We start from the raw sequence: 23,267 nt of genomic DNA on the forward strand, positions 1-23,267 counted from the left end.
AGTGTATGGCTGTCACAAAGCCATTTTCTCCCACTGTTCTTCAACAGCATTGCTCTAAAACGATAACAAATGACATAAAACTGCCAAATAGGTCTGCAGGGAACAAAAGGCCTGTTATTTCCCCAATGGAAAGGAACATGTTAAACATTGCTTTCCTTCCCATACCCCCCAGCTGCTGTTGGCGATTGCTGTTCAAACTGCTGAGCGCTGCTTTGTCCTCCTCCGTGGCCATGTGTCCCTGCCACCTTCCTTTTTGCCAGTCACTGTGTTTCTGAAACTGCCCAAACCGCAGAAGATAGCCGGGTGAAAACAGATCCAGCCACACGCGCAGAGCGAAGTTCTCGGTGTGGTCTGTCTCCACCAGCAGAGACCGGTGGGCTTTGCGTGATCTTCGTTACCGAGTATTCACGGGACAGCTGTACAAGTGCTGCAGGAACCTGAGGAGATGACGGTGGAGAAGGGGGCTTGCTCTGCACCTAATGACACCTGTTCAATTAGTTATTTTCTAAGGACAATTTTATGATGTCATACAAGTTGGAAGCCATAATTTTGCTGTCAACCTTGTCCTCGGTGTCCTCTTCTCTGGAAAAAGTAGAGTGAGTCTTCACTGCAAGAGATCTCAATTTTAATTCACCACGCCTGCTATAATAATAGAGGCAGTTTTAAGGTTAGAATAGCATATAGACAAGATGATAATTATTGCTCTGAAGCTCTTCTGGAGAAGAAGGCAAGAAGAAATTTTCCATTAACATTAAAAACAAATACGGGAGAAGGTGACAAATAAATGCTTCCACCATGTTACTTCTCCATGATCAAAAGACATTTGCCTAATCCCAACATCTAACTGTCACATGATTAAAAATGTATGAGATGTCAGGAACATATAAAAGATTGTATAGCAGCATAAGTACTTGATTTAAATGCATAATTAATAGCTTCACTCAGCTTTATGTTGAAATGCAAGATCAACAAGGCATATATCCAAGAGACGTACTGAAGTTTTTGCACCAAAGCAGCTTATTAGTGAAACTATGCTGATAACTTTTCCACTTTTAGACAGTTGGCTAAAGAGGCAAAAGAAGTTTGAAGCTATCTGTAAATTTTGGGGGGGGGTCTTTGATATATTTGAGAAGCTAGTGAGTTAAAAAACTTCAAACAACCCCAAAACCCAGGCACATCCATTATTTTAACAATTAACTTTTACTTACCAAGAACGTATTTGGTATGTAAAAACATTTAAAAAGTTGCACATTGATAGTGGTCATAAAGTGTAGAAAATTCTGTGCTTGCCGATTAGGTATCCAGTATAAGTGTAACCACGTACTTGACCAGAAACCCACCCTGCTTGTGACTTGTCTGCAGTCCCTGCGGAGAACTTCCATGGATTCAGAAAAGACAACGTACAAAGCTTCTGTAGGTTCAACTGTAAATTATGCATTTATATTATACCCAGTGCACACATAGAAACACCACTGCTTTCTGAGGTTTTGCACTTTTACCATATTAATTCAGTAAAATACTTAGAGTACCGGTTAATTTTAAGCCTGTAAAAAATACAGTTCAGTACTGGACCCAAACTTATTACTTTCTTGTTAGTTTTAGCTATCTTAATTTCTGCTTTTGAAGGAGCATTAATCCAATTCACTTTTATCTTTTTTTAAGTATATGCCAGGATTCAACTGTTTTATTTCAGTTTGGTAGCACTGAGTTGTTGTTTTGTGTCCTAACTGATCGTAATGACAGCTAAATGTCAGCTTCATTTGTATCTTAGCTCAGAATATAAACAGAAAAGTATACAAAAAGGAAAATGTTTTGTTACATACTCTGTGAATTATTTTTGCTGTGTACCTTATGCCAAACAGTTTTGATTCTGCATGTGACTTACAGTCCAAAAGCCATACCGATACATTTTTCTGATTAAATTATTTTCAATATTTTGCATCTAGTGCAGAGAAAACACTGCTATTAAAATAAATGCATACACAAAAAAAAATTGGAACTTTGTTGAAACGTAATTCCATCAAGAAGAAAACCACAATATTTTTATACAACATTTTGGATATATTTTATGTCAAAACATGATCACCAGTCAAACTAGTGACATCTAAACCCAATACATTATTGTGACTTCTAAAATAAAAAATCAGAACAAAACTAAATTTATTATAGCTCTGCCTTCATTAAACACCATGTGTCGGTGATTTAAACACAACAAAACTCTAGTATTCTTCAAAAGTGTCTACTAAATATAATAAAAAGAATAAGAGAACAATTAACATTTAGTCTGTTACATTAAAAAATTGGATGTACATATTTCTATTGCCTGTTAGCTTTACCTAAGCCTTTTCAACTACTACAAAAATAAAAAGAAAACAAGAAAACTCATTGTTCAAAGTCAAAAACATTCAAATCAGTTGATACAACATTACAGTACAGTCAACTAACATCATTCAAGGTCTCCTTTTCTCAGTGTACGAGTCCTTAGACCAGTGTTACAAACCTAGTTCACTGCAGTTTCAAAACCGTATGTTAGCTTTGCAAGATACTGTACTCTACTGATGGCTTCAGAAGAATGGGGTTGTGCTACTTTTGAATCACAGGGTAACCCCAGCCTCTCATTAATTTTATTCAGCACTGTAGTTAGAACAGCATTAAGTTTAGCACAAATAACTAAAAAAAGGAAAAAATAAAAAAAAGAATTGGAAGCTAGGTGAAGCTGCCATTTGTGTCAAACAATTGCGATACGCTATACTAAAAAATTCTGAAATATCCACCTGTCCTCACCGCTCTGCCACAAACTAGCAAAGTCAAAAATACAAAAGTCTTCAACTTCTCGTTTTTGCAGAATAAAGCAAAAAAGTCTTTGTGCTCCTTACTACCAGAAGCAAAATATCCTCTGAGTTACCACATGTAATAGCTTCTGGATGTGTCGACTTGGGTTGGCTTGGTCTCTGCAGAACCATCCTTGTCTTTTTCACTGTCACCTTCCCAGAGATTAATAAGTGGAGGGTAGAGCTCATTCAGTGGGATTGAAGAGGTCTTTTGCATATATTTTTTCAATGAGTGGTGGTAGTTTTTTCTCTTAAATCTTTTTGCAATATAAACAGAAATGGAGGCGAGGCTAATGACAGCAAACATGGATCCCATGACTGCTGCGAGGGCAGTGCTGGTTTCTTGGTCTGAAATATCTAGCGCAAAAGCTGCATTTTTTGTTGTAACATTAACGCAAGACTTCTGTGTTTGCTGATGGATATTTGACACAGTTAGACACACTTCATAATCTGTCGACGGTTGTAAATGCGTGAGGTTATATTCGTGTACATCAACCGGGACCCTAGCAGTGTACGTAATGTGAGGGTTGTCAATCTTCATAGTGGCCGATGACCATTTTAAATTGGAAGTCATGACGTTGGAATTAACTTTCCAAGAAACTAAGATCGAATGCGATTCGGCTTGCTTAACGTAGATTTTCAGAACCTGGCTACCATCCAACAGCGTTCCGTTCACCCGGATAGTAGCGACCCTTGTGTCAGCCCCTTCTATGTTTTGAGCAACACAGGTGTATCTCCCAGAGTCTTCAACCTGGACGTTAGAGATTTCCAAGGTGCCTTCACTACTCAGCTTGTATTTGTCAGAGAGACTTTCAACAGTTACTTTATTGCCGAGAGGAGTGACCCAGTAAATTTCTGGTTCGGGTTCTGCCATAGCCCGACAGTCTAAAAACACTGTCATGCCAATGTCCAAGTTTAAGTGATTTGGGAAGGTCTCATGAGAGATCATCGGAAGACATTGTTCGCTTGAATCCTGTATTAACACTTCCTTCACCTGCTGTCCTCTGTATTCTGGAGGCATAGCGCAAAACATGGACAGAGGTTCCATGAAACGGATATTGGTTTTGTTTGAGTTGATCCAGTGAATGACACAGTCGCACCTGAGCGGGTTACTGTGGATACTGATCTCACGCAGGTTTGGAAGGGACTCCACCGTCTTTTGGTAGACTGCATTCAAGGCATTGTTGTTCAGCATCAAGCTCTCCAGGGCAGGAACGTTGCGAAATGCCAAACGATGTATGTAAGACAGCTTTGGATTGTTGGTGGCTTCAAGCTTTGTAAGTTCAGGTAGGTTGTCCAGCGCGTACCTGTCAACCGAAACGAGTTCTCCCATGTTATTGATTCCAAGCTCTTTCAATCTGAGCATGTTTTTAAAATCACCTTCCTGAATTTTATGAATTGGATTTTTGTTGAGATCCAGGAATTTTAAATTTGGAACTTTCTCAAGTGCAAGCTGAGGAACTTTTACCAATTTGTTGTCATAGAAGGAAAGACTTTCAAGACTATCCAAGCCTACCAAGGCATTGCCAGGAATGTCTGTGAGATACATACCTGCCAAAACTAGACTCCTTAAATTTGAGAGTGGTTTGAAATTCATATCTAGTATTCCAATCACTGGATTTTCCCCAATCATGAGAATCTCTAAGTTAGGAGTAGAATCAAACCAACGGCTGTCAATAACCTTTAATTTGTTGGAGTTGAGGTGTAATCTCAAAAGATTCTTCAGGCCAGAGAATGCATTTGCAGAAATGCTGCTGATCTGGTTGTGATTTATATATAGCTCCTGAAGATTGCAAAGGTCTTGCAAGCAGTAGTCGGTCATCTCTGTTATCTGGTTTTCCTCCAGGTGCAAAGTAGTAAGTTGAGTGAGATTTGAGAGCCCCACATCTTTGATACTTGTGAAGTTATTTTGTGAAAAATCCAATTCTGTTAAATTAAACAGCTGTTGGAGTTCATCAGTGGTCTTTGCAATGTTGTTGCTTTGTAACAGAAGGACTTGAGTGTCACTAGAAAGATTGCTGGGGATTTTTGTTAATCGAAGGTCATTGCAGTCAACTGTCGTGGCTTCCCTGTACGTCGACTGTGGTGTAAACCATGGCCTGATTTCACATACACAAAGCTGTGGACATTCGTTACTCTGTATGGAAGACTCGGTTAAAGAAGTCAGTAGCAATTCTAGCACCAACTGGCAAACAGTTAAAAGAACTCTAACCTTCGCCATGCTGGTCAGCTATTGAGTTCAGCTCCCCAGCCCCTTAAAATAACAACAGATTGAGAGGGTGATTTGTTATCAGGCAGAAAATGTAAAGCTTAAAGTTTATGGTGAAAGGCTTGGACATCCAGAAGGTGAAAGACGAATTTCTGAGTTTAGAGAAGACAAGAAATGGTCTGAGGACTCTCAGCTGCTCCTCTGTGTTCCACAATCTTCTGCAAATCAGTGTCTGAAGATGTCCCTGAAAACAGATTAGGGTATATGTCATGCTCATCTCATATGCAGTTCATGTAGTATTTAATTTCTGCATCCTTTAAAGAAAAATATCTGAAAACAATCATTGCTTAACAGTCATCTCTCTCAGGAAAATCCTGATCTGGTATAGTTAAGTTATGTAGGGTTTGGAACCCTCTTCTACTTGGGATTTACATGAGAAAACTCTCTGATAGTTCCCAAGTGAGTGACTGTAACAATGTATGCAGTCATCTGAAAATAAAACTTTTGGGTACCTTTCAGTTTTACTCTGCAATATTTGTTTGAGTGGGTCGAGAAATACTAAAGATCGAGGATATGCTTGCAAGTGCAGCTAGGTCTCAAACGAGTGTTCATAATCCTGGTGGGAGTCAGGGTGCCCCAGCTGTCCCTGAGGCTTGGATTTCAGGTGTGTGGAATTAAGGCTCAGGAAGATGTTGGTTTATAAGTTTCAAGCTAAACGCATACAAACTTTGCCAAAATTCATCTGAGTTAATCAAATCAGTTCCAGCTAACAGCTTAGATTTAATCCAGCTAAGCACCAAACAATAACAGTAAATTTGATTAAATGAATGTACTGTCCTTATTTTAGCTGTTCGTGCTGCATTGTGCATCATATGTGAATTGTTTACCACAATTCCAAATTACTGTGTAAACCACATAATTTATATCTTTTTAGCCTGAAGTTATTCATGGAAGAGTATGTTTAAAGTAACCGAACAGTGTCCAACGTACCTCGGAAAATCTGTTGTGTTGTGGGTCTTTAAACACATATTCAAGGAAAATCTAAGCTCTGAGTAAAATCTTTCTCGTTCTCGCTTTATTGAAGAAGTAAGCTCTGGGAAACAGTTTGTTATCTGCAAACCTATCACTGCTGCTGTAAAAAGCATGGATACAGTTTTGAGCGTTTCTGTATGTATATGTGTAAAAATGTGCAGTTTGGGGCCTGTGCTGTTAAATACAACAGCTGCCTGTCTGTCAGTTCAGAAGTGCGTTGCTTCGGTGATGGTGATGCTGTGTGCTTGTGGTGCTGATTTCACATGCCTAGCTATATTTTTCTTGGCTCGTTGTGCATATCGATATTGGCAGATAAATGTACACCTTTACAGTATTTCACATTGAAGGTTAAACAGGTTAGTGCATGTGTTCAACAAGCTTTGAATTAAATACAAAGCATATGCGAGCCAGGCATGTGACAAATCTGAATAAGGATTTAAAGAGCAGACCTCTTGAAATTTGAGGCGACGCTGTAAATCTCATGCTCTAATGCTTGCAGTTGAAACTTCTCAAACAAAAGTTTTGTCTTTTTATGTAACTAAAATAATCAAGTTGTGCTATATCTGAGACAGAGTACATAACAATGATAAAATGTAATAGCAGAAAGCAGGAAATAGCATCTTTTTCAATTAGAACGTAGTGAAGCCTCAACCTAGCCAAAGCCCATAAAAGATATTGCTATGTAAAATTATTGTCCTGGTTTCAGCTGGGATAGAGTTAGTTGTCTGCCTAGTAGCTGGTACAGTGCTATGTCTTGGGTTCAGTACGAGAAGAATGTTGATAACATGCTGATGTTTTCAGTTATTGCTAAGTAGTGTTTTGTCTAAGTCAAGGGTTTTTCAGCTTCTCATGCCCAGGCAGCAAGAAGGCTGGAGGGGCACAAGAAGTTGGGAGGGGACACTGCCAGGGCAGCTGACCCAAAGTGGCCAAAGGGGTATTCCATACCGTGTGACGTCATACCCAGTATATAAACTGGGGGGAGTGGGGCTGGGCACCGCTCGGGAAATAACTGGGCATCTGTCAGCAGGTGGTGAGCAATTGCATTGTGCATCACTTGTATATTCCAGCCCTTTTATTATTATTATTGTCATTTTATTATTGTTATTATTATCATTATTAGTTTCTTCCTTTCTGTTCTATTAAACTGTTCTTATCTCAACCCATGAGTTTTACTTCTTTTCCCGATTCTCTCCCCCATCCCACTGGGGGCGGGGGGGAGTGAGTGAGCGGCTGCGTGGCGCTTAATTGCTGACTGGGGTTAAACCACGACAATAATAAAACTAAATACAGCTTTTAAAAATAGTTTTAAAATAGTCATCTAGATGACCAGACTAGGGCCTGTGGTGACAGGAATGCCATTTATACAACGCTTTTACTTCAAAATCCAATCAGCATATTAAATAATGAAATCACAGTATTTTATTTCATATTATGATAAAATGCTCTAAGTAGAACACACCAAATTGCATTTTTATTTTGGCATGCTGTTATTTGTTCTGTGGTTGTGTTGGAGGAAGGGAAACAGGAATGTTAGCCAGAAAGCAGTTGACCCTGTTGAGTTAGATTTTCTCTCTGGTAGCTGAGAAGACTCTGCTGGAGGGGGAGAAACCAGATGTAGTACAAACATTCCTTCTCAAATAACTTTGAACTGATGGAAGAATTGAACAAGACATTAACCGTATTTAAAAAAATAATAATCCTAATGGCACCGTAATAGTAAGGAATATATTAACAAAGAGTGATGAGGAAGCTGGCATAAACTGAGTTATGCTGACTTTAATGGATGCTTCTCTCAATAACAATACATTTGTAGCTGTCCCGAAGTAGATGGTTCTGGGAATATTGATGACATCCGAAGTTTAATTGATTTAATTCCCGGTTTTTCAAATTATAGTATTTGCCAGTTAATAATGCAGGCGGTGGTTCCATCCAGTAACAATTTCAGACAGGTACCGGGGTGCTCTGAGCTGCCACTGCCCGTGGGCTGTTCCCTTGCGCAGGGAGATGTCCCTGCCCCGGCTCGGCAGCCTGGGCTCGCCGAGGCACCACGGGGAGGCGGCACGACGGGGGGCAACAGCCTGCACCAAACCAGGTGCCACTACAAGAGGCAATATTGCACCAAACGGTCATGCCCTCGGAGCCTCTCCTGTAACTTTTTTCTAAGTAGATGAAGAGAAAGAAATCCATGCCTTACAAAGCTGAGGGCCCCAATGATGTTTTAGTACTGATCGAGTTCTGATGTAGTTATACGAATCATATAATACTTTAAAAATGAAACTGCCCAAAAAAGACTTCAAAGCTTCTTTTAAAATATGTCGGAGCACATCTAGGTTTTGAAAAAAATTGGAATTCGATCCTTCCTGTGTTGAATATTTATATCCTCTTACTTGCACATTACATTTATTGTTCATCCTTGGTAAGAAGGCATTTCTGGTTTTATTGAATAGAGTTCTGGGTTTATGATCACTGTAGACATATGATTTTACAAGTTACCAGTGACACTTTCTCTTCTCTTCTCTAGCTATTTTCTACTGCAAATAGATTTAATTTTCTTTAACTGGAAAATGTTCTTTAGCAATGACCTGCACATTACTGTCTCCAGTCTCCCCAGCCCAGGGCAGCTTGGATGAAGCTATAAATGAAAATCCAGTGTAATCAAAAAGTAAATTCTGATCGGCTCCACATGCCCCAGTCCATTTTAGTGCTGTGCTTATGTGAATGGCAGCCCAGAGGCCACAGCATGAGGGAAAAGCCAAGTCATGGACTTTTGCTTTAGCTGCTGCTTATGCTACAAAACCCCATCCGTCGCTCTGATAAAAACTAGAGGCAGCCATTATCGGTGAAAGAGTGCACTGGGGTTTTTTGTATCACTAAATGGCAATGGCTGCTTTTGTTCTGCCGTTTACATCTATATATGATACGCTTGACCATCTCAGCTGTCTGAGCGGTCACCGACAGCCACCCCTTTGCCCCTGGATGTCTCAGCTTTCCAGTCATCGCAGTGGTGGCAGGACTGGTCCCAGAAACCTCTGTGACATTTAGCGTCCAAAGGAATAAAATAACATGATGATTTTTGCTGGAAGACTATGTTTTTGAAATCTTAGACTCTTCTCAGGTTCTGAAGTCCTATCTAGAATTACAATCACATCTTTCCAAATAAAAACTGGACAAGATATGTATGTAGGATTTTTTGCAGGGGGGACGGTTTATTTTGGTGGGGTTTTTTTGTGGATAAGCTGAAGGACAAGCAGGTTTTGAAAAACAAAATCTGTGGCAGTATGCGGTTCCAAATAGCCACCAATGAATAATCACCAAGCCCATATGGATAAACCAAGGGTGGCTCCTGGGAAAGTTCCCAAGTCTCACTAGAATCAGTGAGATTGCATTGAGAAGAACTTGAGTGTTAGTGTATGCGCCCTTCCTGCTAGACATCTCAGCATTTTGCCCAGCGAGATCCTTTTGGTAATAAGTTTTTTTTTTTTAATATAAAACTAATACAGTATGTCCCTGGTAGCCGAGTGCAGTCCAAGTGTGAGACAAGTCAGGGGGTCAGTTCAGAAGATTTTGGCTTTTGAAGGCCAGGGAATGTTTCTTAAAGAAACACTGGTTCCAGAACAGGAGCAGAGCAGTGGCTCTGGGCTGTCTGGATTAAGGGAGAATATCAGTCCTCAAAAACTCCCCTAGGACAGAGTCATATCACGAAATCTTTTTTTTTTTTTTTTTTTTTCTGAAAATGGTATTTAATATCGGTCATGTGATTGATGGCACTTCTTTTAATTCTGTGTTAAGAACTTCTTTTTAAAATACTGTGTGGGGAAACTTCCCCTGAACAGTAAGTGGGTATTATACCTTCTTTCAGGAGATACTGAGCTTGTAAAAGATCGCTTTTAGCATTCTCTGCCCTCCCTCTCATTTATTAAATTCCTATTTTCTAGTGGACCAAACCACTACAACAGTCATAACAGCTGTTAACTTGATATCAACAGAAATAATGGTTAATTTTATGGGAGAGATATGGAGGGAATTACTTTACTAGGGGCTAAATAAATGCATTTTCCATAGCACTTCTCAGTACCCAGTGCATTAAGAAACCACATTTCTGTCAGCAGGCAAACCCACAGTGGCTCTCTGGGATATTGGCTTGTTCATGTTTCCTGTGGGCGGAAAATGGGAGCATCATTCCTGCGTCTCCCATCCTGGAAATGCAGTGGAGAGGTTTGTGTAAGGCTTCCCCTTGTGGCTAGGTTGTGAAAACTGTTTAATGTTGAGAATTTGTTTGACCCAAGAAATCATAATGGTGGGTATTTGGTTATGGAGCAGAAGATCCTTCATTTCATCTTTCCTGTGGGGTGGAAAGAGGTGTGCGTTGGCAGCCGTAGCCTTGCTGATGGCTGTTAAGCGTTTGTCTAGTTCAGGTGATCCGAAGAAAAAGTACATTTAAGTCCACAATGCAGTACGAGGAGAATATGAAGGGACAATCGTGAAATAAACTGTTCATTAAAAGTGTTCATAGTTAACTTGCCAACTAGAAAAAAATCGATATTAAACATTTTTTCTTGGTAATAGGAAGACAAAGTGTTGTCACTTCCTTGACAACTGTATTAATGGTCACTATTAAAAATTGCCGAAAAAAGAAACAATATAGTTTGCACATGGATATTTGGATGTCAGTTTTGGAACAGTGATACTACCACAGAAAATATTCTCTCTCCACAGTTAAGTGGTTTGTTCTTGCAAAATTTCTTTTATATTGCAAGTAGCATCAGCACAGATTTTGGTTGGCAGCCATATGTACTAAATGCGCCTAGGTAAAAGTTTGAGGGATCAGATACATGAAGAAAATTACCTCGGGCTAAGACAAGCAATTTATTCTGCACTTGCTGTGAGCCAGAAGCACACACTGATCCGCAGTACCTACCCATCTCTCCACAGAAACATTTTCATATATTGAGCCTAAGTAATGTAGCTAGTCTTTTGGAAAATTGTCTGTTGTGCTAATGTTCTGCTAATGACTCGTGCAGCTTTCTTGTTTCCCCATCATCATCGTTTGTGAAACTACTGCCATATAAACACCCTCTGTCATCAGTCAGTTCGGGAAAACTTGTCCTGGGCTGCTGCCCCCTGGATTCAGGTGGGTCATTAGGAAAATGCACGTTAGGCAGCACGGCACCCGTGCCCAGGGATCTGGCACGTACTGCGGTGACCGAGTATTAGTGCCGAGGTGTAAGAACTGGTGAAGGTTCAGCTAGAACACAGCGATCAAGAAGACCGAATTCAGACTGAGATCAGTCCAAAGGGTTACTCCACAGTCAGGGAGGGGAAGAGCCTGTTTAGACAGGGGACACGCAAAGAGGTTGGCTGGGTTGGTCTGGTGGAGATCAAGCCTGCAGAGCTGCTTGCGCTGGAAGCGACGCTGGAGACCAGCTGGCCCACAACGAGCTCAAGGTTGAGTTCATTACAGTCAGGAGAAGACAGTTTGACAAGTTTAAGGAAAGGGAGGTAAAAAGTGACTTGCCTCGCTTTGAGCTTCAGCAGGGCCTTTGCAGTTCTATATCCACCCTTTTTCTCTAGAGAAAAACTGAGCTATTGGTGCCATTCTGCAGGTGAACAATAACCTTTGAGAGTGCTTTAGGGGAAAGAGAGGCACTGAAGTACTGCCACACGAATATGTACAGCCACTAAATCACACAAGTAAGCACAACACAAAACCTGGTCTAAAATGCTGCATTATTAAAATCGGGGCTTACTCTAGTCAAGAGCATCGGTGACCTTGTACATCCTACAGAAAGAGGCTGGACTTGGTCTTTGAGTTTAATAACCAGGGTATTTACAGCTAACCTACGGAATGCGCTCCTTTCCCAGGAATCAAATTTACAAGTGCAATCCTGTCTGTTTAGAAAAATACTGAGGAATCATGCCTGATAGCAAGCCTTTTATATTGAGGTTTTTTAAGTCTCCAATGTCATCAGGAAATAAGCTATTTACAAGCCTGAATTGTGTAAAATACAGAAAAGTCAAGCTGAAAATAATGTGAGTCAGTTGAAAGAGCATACCACAATCTGAAAATGGGAGCTTGTTATTAAAAGCAAAGACAAAAACAAAGGCCTATACAACATGTAATAATGGTAAAAAGCTTCAAAACACATCCTCAGGGATTTATAATATTTAAGGTTTGGGGGTTTTTTCCCTGCAAATAATGTCTACTTTTTCTTCTTGTCTGTACACACATTCCATCAAAATAAAGTCAGTGTTTAATTTTAGGGAAAGCGCTGGTGAGAAGGCGATTTGCTGTATTTCAGGACAACCTTAGCATGCTTTATCTGTGTTCTTTTGAAAAATACTAGTCTTATCTCCACAGAAGAAATGCAAAGAGCATCCTATTCATAATGCCTGCACTGCAGAAACAGCATATTAAATCTTTGAAATTTGTAATTTATTGGGGTTTATTCTTAAGACTTGCATCTGATACAATGTTTTTCATTAAAATACTGAAGTAAATTTGCAGGAGAAGAATTATTTTCATTCATACACTGATCTCAAGTACAAGGGGCTAGATAGCATGCAGAGTACAGCTACTGTATATTGATGACCCATCAAATCAACCATGGAATTGCAACCCAGCTTCTGTCATCGGTTTGAAAATCTCTTACAAATTACCATTAACAAGTGATATTAGAAACATCAGGAATAACAAGTGCTTTCCAAACAGTGGGTTGTCAAATTATATAGTCTGTTTGTTTTTTCTTTAGGAAAGAAAAAACTCATAAAACCATTTAAAAGCCTTGAAAACCTGAAAGGCAAGACAAATTTGTACAGTAGTAACATTCTTACATTAGAAACCCAACTTATTATCTACTTTCTTACTATGTTTACTTTCATAAAATAGATTAATCGTGGGACAATATGGGCTGTTCTTTTATTGCCCGTGACTCTAGTTTTCATGTCCTGCTACACAGGGTCTGCCCCTGTTCAGTGCGAAGGCAGTAGTAGAGCTTTTATTTCATTCAATGGAGAAGAATCATGTCTGTGGTCATCCTCATTCCATGGAATTACCAGATAAAATTATTTGACTAGATCAGCTTTCCTAACAGCCAGCCAAACAAATTCCACTGTTAGGTTAAAAGCCAGTTTCATGAGACCCCTTCCTTGCAGCTCTTCCCTCCTACACTGAAATTCAGGACAACTACCTGCAGTTGATGGAGGACAAACCGCTGGGGAAATTGTTTCATTTCCACCTGTACATGCTGTAATGCATTCATAGCCTTCTGTATATTTTAAATGCGAGGAGAATTTAAACCTAATTGGTTTTAGCTTATACAGTGTCTAAAATTTACAGAGCATAACTAATTTTGGAAGACCTGTTCCAACTATTTTTTGCATTTAGTGTATCTGCTGGCTGAAGAATGAGAGAGGACCAAGACTACAGAAATACTGCTTCATCTTCTAATCATATTTAAAGGATAGAAATGGAATTCAGTCTTGGCACGCTTGGGATCTTAGAACCACATGGAAGGATCTGAACATTTTGTTACCATGGGGGCACCTACTTCATGAGTATTTCATACTAGAACAACTTGGATAATCTCTGCTTCTTACTATCTATCAAGATCAGTACAGTTCAAATAAAAATTCAAAGAGAAATAGCTCTAAAAGAGGAACAAGGGCATTAGGAGATTGGGTTGGATTTTGGAGTAGAATTTCCTTTTTGGTTTTTGACTGCGCTGAGAGCCAAGGCAGCTTGGCTAGTGGAAGTGAAGTGTTAATAATAATGAAATAAGGAGCACACGAGAAACATTTTTAGCCATGAGAAATATGGATGCCAGAACTCCACAGGATTTTCACAAAGCAACAGAAAATCCTCTTCCTCTCTTTTTGCTGACTGGCTTTCTGGCAGTGTGATTATTTTGCTTCCTACACAGTTCTAGATCAAACTCCAGTTTTATGAGTCATTCAGGATCCCCCACAGTTGGGAAAGACCCCGGTGTGTAAGTAGTTGTTACTACCATAAAGAATGCCAAGAAATCCTGTGCTGGAAATGGTAGCCAATAAATAAAAACTGAAATGAGTCAGTATCTCAGTATGTATTTATAAAATCAATATAATAGTCCTGGCTGTAAGAAATGCGTAAGACTTGTTATTAAAAAATTGTATGCACACATGTGTGCATCTGTATATGTAATAAGCCAGCCGTCTATAGCTTCAATTGTTTATCTTCAAGCAAGAAGAAAGAGAATTCTTTTTCTGGTCCTTGTTACACTCTACTTTGATAATTCCATTTCCCGTGGCTGTACTGTGTGTTTAATTTTCAATTATTAGTGATTAAGTATTAAACTGTATTTTACTGTTAGCCTACATCTATGCAGTTTATACATGTAGCATGCTTCCACAGACTTCAGCCATTAAAATAAAATAGACTTTTATTGATTTTTTTTCCTAGGAGTTATATGCTTGCAAGATCAAATTCTCTATTTCTGAGCTATATTTACATATAAATGTTAATAAAACCATATATTGACTTGACTGATATGGAGACACCTTACTGTTCACTCAAGACTGTGAACATACCAATAACAAAATAAATGGATTTATCATGGGAGGTGCTGAGATCTAATATAAAGGCTGTTAGCACCAGGACAAAGATTTGGAACTCAACCAAGTCGAGATGCGATAGAGGTAATTCCATTAAGTGGCCACAGATTTGGGTTTGGTACTACTCTGAACTAAGGCTTTACTCTGATCTAAGAAAAAAGTTGTTTTCTCTCCAGTTAGTTAGCTGTATTACATGACGCTCCTCTACCCCATTTCACAAGGTTTTCTGCACTTTTGAATGGGCTTCTATGTGAAGCGCTTTTTTCTGAAGACCTCCTTCTTCCATTCACAACTGATAACCCAACGTACCATTACACTGTAATGAGAAAATACACGCTTTATGGAGTATATGTTTTCCATCATTATTTCATCCCAAAATTGTTTAAGTAGTATCGCTTGGAACGTAGAGCAGGTCATCTGCCATGTCATCAGGAAAGGAAGGCTCATTCAGCTGAGAACGGCAAAAATGTTAACAGCCTATATTTAGCTATTTTCCTTTATCTCAAGGATCACCTACATTTTGAGACTAACTTCGTTTCAGGCAGAAAACAGATCACAATCTTGCTCTGAGAAGTTCATGAGACGAAGAGAGAGAGAGAGAGAAAATAAGTCATATTTAATGTATTTGTATGTTTAAGAATAGACCTATAAATTGTTCCTTTAGTTGTAATCCTCAGTCTTGTCATGGCAAAGTCAGCAGTTTTTCCACAGATGGGTTTATTTCACAAGTGCTTGGAAAATATAGAGGTACTAAAATTCCTGCCTTTTGCAGAAAACATAGGAGGAGTTACTTGTCTCAAAATTTTAAGTTACTGATGCTTTATAGATAAAGTCTTTACCTAATTAAGGTGATTCATTCAGGCCCAGTAATGTTTAATTTGTATATACTAGACTTGTTTCTCTTCAAGGGGGCAGAAAGATAAAGGAAAACATTTGTCAATGAATTTATAAAGAACACTTACTCTGGTTTTACTTGGTGCCTTATACTATGATGAAACCTTTTTAAAGACCTGGTTTCAAGCAGCTATTTAAAAACTTTTCTTTTTGCAATTGGTTCACTTAACTGGTTGTTCATCTATGGGTAAAATAAGTTATTTTTGCAATGCATTTACAAGTCGCTGCAATGCCTGTTATGAGTGGTGGATCTCCGTAACTATCAATATTTACTCCATTTCTGTTAACAGTGATGGATCATTTGTAATTTAAAAATTTAGCAAGGCCAATCAGTAGCTCATCTGCATCCTAGTAATTATATGCAGCACATTAGCGAGGTATGCATTTACTAGGTATTTTTGGACTTGCTTAATCAAATAAATCGTACGATGCATGAAATAACAGAAAATGTAGGATTCATTATATCAATGGTAAAGACTTTCAAATTACAAAAAGACAATCCAAGCTTTGATTGATATTTTATAAAAACCACAAAATGCTCTTCTACCAAGTTTTGGACAAGCTCAGTAATTCTCTCCGAATAACTTCCATGTGTTCCTTAGAAGTTACTTAGTCTGATTCTTCACCATGTTGCTGACCAACCCCTGAAAACTACAGAAAGCCTGGGCTTGCTCCAAGTGGACCAAGTCTTTCGGACCATATGGAAACACGGGAGCCGAGCTGGCGCTGCGGTGCACGTCCTGGAAGCGGAGGTTCCCTGTGCAGGGCTCGTCGTGCTGCTGCAGCTGGGGGTTAGTGAGGAGTTCAGCGTGAATCCAGTTTTTACATAAAGACAGACTCCAAAGATTGCATTTTGCTTGATGACTCAAGTTACGCTGACTATACAAAAGTAGTTATAAATCAAATAAAACGAGGCGTTGAGGAGTATATGATACATCAGCCTCCAGTACGGAGGAGAAACCCAGGGAACATTTCCCACGAACTGAAACAGCCCTTAGTCTTCTCCAAACCATTAATGGTGTCTTTACAACCTGACTCTGATAAAATAAGGACTAGTGACCTCTGGTGAAATACTCCAGTGAAAGGGACAAAGACAGCAGTTACAAAGATGGAGATCTGGCTTAACTGCACTGCCAGCGGTGCAGTTTCTCCAGTTTTGAAAGGTACTTACTGAACACAGGGGAATCTGGTTTTGGTCTCAGCTATAACCTTGTAACGGCTTTGGGATTGTGTATATGAAACCAGAACTTGGTATTTCTGGAAGGTAGTATTCAAACATGCACAAGGAACATCAAATGGACATACCAGACGAAAGTCTCCTCTCTCCCAGGGCCAGCTATACCATTTTTGATCCCAGCACTTGACTTTCAGACCTCCTGCCTGTCTACAAAAGCAACTCTTTCGAGATGAAGCAAGTGACTCCTGGCTGACAATGCTGCTCTTGGGAGTAGAACATGCCCAGCCAGGTCTGGGGACCCTTTGGGACCTCCCGGCTGGTGGTCCCTAGGGAAACGGGGCCGGCACTGTCCAGCCGGGGCTCAGGCTGCCGGTGGGACGGGGCAGTGACAGCTCCCACCCACAGCGGTGGAGAAACAAGCTGGTGGGTCGATCCTGCTCTAGCCCTGCTCCTGGAGCATCGCGGCATGAAGAGCGTCGCCCACCCTGACGCCTGCCTGGGATTCTGCCCCCTTCCCACGCGAGAATTGGGAGGGAACAGCCGCACGGGTCCCCGCGGAGGCAAGCGCTGCCACCCCGGCGTTCGCCAACACCGGAGGAACCGGCGAGAGGCAAACCCTGCCAAATACCTTGAGGAGGGGCTTGGCTTCCAAAAGCGGTTGGGACTCTGCTCTAATCAAAGCTGACAGATGCATCAATTGCTGGAATCGCCAGTTTGTTAAATTAAATACGTGGGAATGAGATGCCGACAATCTCGCGAATTTCTAAATAAAACCCGTAAGTAATCTTTGCTTCCAGTGTTCAACGGACCGCTTCGGTCTGTGAAGCGGCCGGGGAAAATACTGTCCTGTGTTACCACAGAGGACTAAAGGGCAGCACCTTGGGAGAGAGAATTACGTAGCAAGACCACTGTACCCAATAAAATAAGGGAAAGAGCTGTTTCTCTATGGCACTTTTATAACTTCTGTGCATTCTCAATACAGCATCCTGTTAAATATATCAAGACTGTTACTTACAATTGCTTTGCCCTGTCGCTCTTCAAGTTAAAAAGAGCAGAAAAAAGCAATAGGTATCTACTCCATCTCAAATACTTGATCTTTAGAAACTGTGCTCTGGGTAAAAACTAGGTCCTGTTCTTTTGATAATTCAGCCAGCTGGAAAGTCAAGAAGGTGCTGGCTTGTATCGCCAAATTAAGATCTTGCGAATTAGCAGGTGAAGTTATGACAACATTTTGCGGTACAATTTAAGAGCAAGAGACTAATTCTCTTCCCACTGATGCCAAAGACTTCTGCTGTCTTCAACAGGAGGAGAATTAGGCCAATACAAAATAGGCCAATCCAGTATTTTCCTTCAGTGCCATATGTAGAAAAATGAAAGACAACATCTAAATAACAAAACAAAATTTGAATGAAGTTGCAGGGCTTTAAGCCGCAATGAGTAAGAGAATGTGGTTTAGAAGAACTTCAATCTGGGTACCTCTTAAACCTGCATGGAGGCACCTGACCTTATGAAGTCCATTAGTGGAGGACTTTAATTACTCAGCTACAAGAAACGAATGAGACTGGAAAAATCATTTACTAACTCAGGCACATCCCTCAGTAGACTGTTTCATATCAAGTAGTCCTTTGATTTCTCTTTGCAGATTTAAGCACTGCAGATCTTAGAGAAACACCATTATTTACTAGTTTTATGACATACCAGCAAAATCAGTTTCTAAGCCAGCTCTGTGATTTTCTTTACTTTTGCCCATCTTTCTTCCCATAGCAGGTACATGTTAATTGTAGAGACAAAGCGGAGCATGGGAATATTTTTCAGTGTGCTTTCTTGGATTTCTGCAGATGCTCCTGCCGGAGCAGGCATGGTGGGGGCTGGCACCTTCCCGCCCCCGCTCCCCCAGGAACCCAAGAGGCATTGCCAACCCGCGTAAGGCAACCGGGAGAAAAACCATTTCAACTCAAAAGTTCTGGTTTGCGTAGACCTCGCTGTGCTGCTAGTTATTTTTAAGAAAGATGTGGTTTGTGTTTGCCATAGCGTTTAAGGCCTGATCCTGCTAATTACTTAACTGCTCTTGACTGGAGCCTGGAATGTGCGATTCCTGGGAGCATCGTGCATCTCCCGTGATGGCATTCCAACTGGGAGAAGACGCAAAAATCAGCTGTCGTGAGGCTGAAATGCAGGTTCCCTGTCAATTAGCATTATATAAACAGATAGGAGGGGAAATGGATTTATGTGCTTCCAAAAACTTTACATAGGTTTTCTTCAGTCCTGTGTCTACAAAATGTCTGCCAGGAAAAAATCTGGAGCTTGGCAGGATGAAGCCTCACACGTGTATTGTTCGTGTAACTATGGTAACCTACAAATGCCACCAGTGTTTCCATTTCATACACAAATGAGGGGACAGCTGTGGAGACCACATGTCTGCCAATGGAATAATATATGTGAACTAGGATGGCTTGGTCAGAAAATTACAACTCATTTATATTAATCAGGGCTTCAAAGAACAGTCACCTCCGTAGTTACAAAGTGTGCAGTAAAAGAAAACGATCTCTATTTCTGAAAATGTTTGGCTCTTCAGTAAACATTCTCAGCATCTTGCTACTTTGCTGGTTGAAAAAAAAATAAATAAAATAAATGCTGTTAACAACCAGTGCTCTTCTATAAACATCACTTAACTTTTTTTCTTTGGTTTTGTCTTTTTCTGATGCCTGATCCTAGACTGAGCCTGACACAAAGCCCGACCTGGGATCAGGCATGCTCCAAGGCGTTTGCCTGGGGAAGCAGCAGTTCCAAAAGAGGCAGAAATAATGTGGCATAGAGCTCTAACCCAGCTGCCAAAGTGAAGGAACCTTTTTTTTTTTTTCACTCATCAATATCACAAACAGAAATAAAAGCTTCAAAACAATTCATACAAGAAATTAAAAAAAAAAAAACAACAACACCCAAAACCCAAAAATTATTGTTTGAATGAACTTGGAGTTTATATCATCCTTAACAACAACAAAAATCTGTAGACACAATAATGCAAATAAATTACTTTTTCAGTAAATATTAAACTATGCAAGCTGCAGTACCAGTAATACTTGACTGGGGTTATGATTCATCCAAGGTGCTTTAAGTGTCCCTACAAAAAAAATAATCAAGAGCTGGTAGCTGGCGCCTGCCTTGGCAGCAGCAGCCTGCTGACAGACGGATGCAGCAGGAATACAGCAGGCCGATTAGCAAAAGTTTTCCCTGGCTTCTGCAGTGCCACGATACTGTATCGAAGTAAAACAAAAGGCTGCAGCATTACCTCCGCGTGGGCTGCCTCCTCCGCCACCGCGCCGCGCACCCCGGCGGCAATCGGTATTTCTTCAAATACCGAGGGGTGCTCGCTGTTTATTTACGATACGACGATGAAAGCTTTTAACTAGTGCTTATTTAAGCGATCACATTTTCTCCACGAGTCGGAATCAGATGCACGTATGACTGGTTTTAAACCAGGGCTTCCCAGCCTCCAAGCTGGATCCGTGCCTACACAGTTGTCTGAGCCCTGGTAAATCAGACTGAACAGAAGTTTCTTTTTGCAGCATAAGTCTGGATGTGCTTAGCATTATTCACGTCCATAAAAAAAGGTCTTTTGACGGTTAACATTGAAGTTTTTATCCTTTTATAGTCTATGCAACTTGATACAAAAACGTATTTCCTTCAATAATCAGTAGTAGTATTCACGTCTGTTCTAGGTAAATGGCAAACACATTATAGTCATCACAGTAACTGGTCCATTAAAGTCCAGAATACCTACTAGGCTATGCAATTTTACAGGGACTCAATAAAATTTTATTCGGATAACTTTTCAACTGTCGAGACAAAAGTTAAAACCTCAGCTCTCGGAAAGCCGGGGTGTCACTCTTGGGGCCGTGGTACGACAGGCTGCCACAGCGCGGTGGGACGGGGGGCTCTGGGGGCACCGCCGGTTTGCGGGGGCTGAGGGGGTGTGCCAGAGCCCCCACTCCCGTCGGACATACCAAATCCTGTACTCCGAGCCACTCTGTCATCTGGGCAGCTTCGTGCACTGGGTTTTCTCTCTCTCTCTCTGTCTGCCTTTTAAATTAATTTAAATTCCGCCTTGCAAGACTTTTGGACACACTTTGGTAGGACCCTTCAGGCAACAGTCGGGACCGATGCAGTAGGTGACTTTGGTCATTTGGAGCGTGTATGAGATCGCCTCGCGTACCGCTAAAATATTCTCCGTAAGAGGTTTGGAGTCGCGCTCGGCATTTTAGAGGGATCCTGTAAGTCTGCAAGGAAGGGGCTGCAGGGCTCCCAAACTAGTTTTTGTCGAGGAGATTCATTACCTGGGAACTACCGCGCAGCTCCGGGACAAACCCAGAAGCATCCTGCGCCTGAGCTCTCGCCTTCGGACAACGTTATTTTCCACTTCGAGGTGGACTCTGTGACTTTTCCTTCCGTCGCCTAGCGGGAAAACCCGCACCGAACCCAACCCTAATAACTTGGGGAAAGACGTAAAACCCCAGGCCAACATCTGGGGGGTTTCTCCCGGTGAGGCGGAGCCCGCCGGCACACCGCGCTCTCTCCGAGGGGCTGTCGGGGGCGGGGGTGGTGGGCGACCCCCCCCCGGCCCTCAATAGCCCCTTTGACAGCCCCCAACAAAGGGGAGGCGAGCCGGGCCGCCCCTCCGCCTGCCCCGCGGATCATTTTCGGCAACCGACTTCCCCCAAAAAACCCAAAACCCCAACCAAACCCAAAGCTCCCGGTGCCGAGGGGAGCCGGCCGCCCTGCCCGCCCCACGCCGGGTTCCCGGGGGCCGAGGCCGGCGGGTTCGCCCAGGTGCGAAGCGGTCGCTCCGCCAGCATCGCCCCCCCCCGGCCCCCGCCGCCGACAATGAATTTGGCCCCGGGAGGAAGGTGGCGGGGCCGCCGGGACCGGGCAGCCCCCCGCTCACACTGCGCCTTTATGCCATTTTTCTGAAGGGCTATTGTTACCCTAGAAGACTCCTTGTCTTTTCAAATTCCTCCGCCTGAATGGATGAGGCAAGACATCTGCCAGGATACACTCCCCATTTGCATGCAAATGGGAGGTCGGGGACGCTGGCAGCCCTGCCGCACAGCCGGCCCCGGCTCCGCTGCACCCCCCCGGTACCCGACCCCCCACCCCCCCGGGGCCCCAGGTACGAGGTCCGGGAAAACGGGCCACGCGGTCTTGCAAAAAAAAAACCAAAAAAAACAAAAACAAAAACCACACACACAACCCCCCCCACACACACACAAACAAAAAAAAAAAAAGAAAAATACACAGACACACACACCCCCCCCAAAAAAAAAAAAAGCGGCGATTAACAGCAAAACTAACCCGGGGGAAACGGAGCGCCCGGCGGGGAGGAGGGCGAGGCTGCAGCCCCCGCTGCTCCGCCGAAACACCGCATTCCCCCCCCTTTCCCATCGCCCCGAAGCGTTAAAATCGGCCCCCGGCGCCGGGGGTGGCACGACATCGCCGATCGCACGGGGAGACCGTGTTGCCCGCTGGAACTTTGCCGGCCGGGACCCGGGGGGGGGAGCGGCCGGTACCGCAAACTTTCCACCCTCCCGGCCCCGTTTGGGCCGGACCGGGCACCCCCCGGGGATCCCCCACCCGTGTCCCGCCCCGGCCCTCCTCCCGCATTCCCGTCTCCCTCCCGTTAAGGACACACTTACCGGCCACCGGGGATGGCTGCCCGCCCACCCGCCGTTCTCCCCCGGGGCTGCGCGGAGGGCGGAACATCCGCGGCTTCCCACCGCGCAGCGGGACTGCGGGAGCGGAGGCGGCTCGTTAAGACGGGGAGGTACGGAATTCCGGAAGAATCCTGAAATTCCTGCCTTCCGAGGAAAGGCGGAGCGGCGGGGGGATGCGGTGCCGCTGACCCGCCGCCCGCTCTGAGCCGCCGCCGCCGGCGCGCACCTGGGTAGGCGCCGGCGGTCAGCTGACGGGCTGCGCTCCCATTGGCCGCTCCGGCACCATCTGCGCGGGGGGGGCGGGGCGCGGGAGGGCGGGGCGGGGGCGGGGTACCCCGCCCCCGCCCCGCCCTCCCGCGCCCCGCCCCCGCCCCGCGGAGGGTGGTGGGGTTGTAGCCCCGGGTTGCTCCGTCGTTAGGTTTCAGAGTTAACAGCTCCCAGAAAAAAAAAAAAAAAGATTGACTCGCGTCCTCCCTTTCCGGCGGCTGCTGGAAGTTATTTATGCGCTTCAGAAAGGTTGTGGCATCGCTGATACTGCGGGCCGTTTGGGCTGACCTAACGAAGAAAAATGTCACCCGTCGCCGTACATAACGCCGTATCCTAAAGCAGAGCGCGGACTCGTCGGGGAACGCTGCCGGCTAAACTTTCCACCTCCTCTCTGAATCCTGTTCCTAAATTTTTGACAGACTTCATTAAAAGGCACACAAAGGTGGAATGCCGAAGCACCGCGTGTCGTAGCGGCCTTCCAGGATTCAAACATCTGATTTTCTGTCCTCTGTAGAAAGGCGGCAAACCTCCAGCCGTGGAGACGAGGCAGCGCAGTGCTG

At 42.9% G+C, this 23,267-nt stretch overlaps 1 protein-coding gene across 1 annotated transcript; it reads right to left on the reverse strand.

The window, feature by feature from the left end:
• Positions 1 to 731: 731 nt before the first annotated feature.
• Positions 732 to 22,529, reverse strand: LRRN1 (leucine rich repeat neuronal 1). The gene is made up of 2 exons (XM_075053002.1): positions 22,423 to 22,529; positions 732 to 5,284 (listed from the first exon to the last, which is right to left on the reverse strand). The coding sequence occupies exon 2, from the start codon at positions 5,050 to 5,052 to the stop codon at positions 2,902 to 2,904; it is 2,151 nt and encodes a 716-aa protein (XP_074909103.1). The 5' UTR covers positions 5,053 to 5,284; positions 22,423 to 22,529; the 3' UTR covers positions 732 to 2,901.
• Positions 22,530 to 23,267: the final 738 nt, after the last annotated feature.

Source organism: Buteo buteo, chromosome 21 (assembly GCF_964188355.1).
Source record: "Buteo buteo chromosome 21, bButBut1.hap1.1, whole genome shotgun sequence".
Classification (NCBI taxonomy): domain Eukaryota; kingdom Metazoa; phylum Chordata; class Aves; order Accipitriformes; family Accipitridae; genus Buteo; species Buteo buteo.

Coding starts and splice junctions, on each gene's coding strand:
- LRRN1 (XM_075053002.1), bottom strand. CDS start 5,052: ATGGCGAAGGTTAGAGTTCTTTTAACTGTTTGCCAGTTGGTGCTAGAA.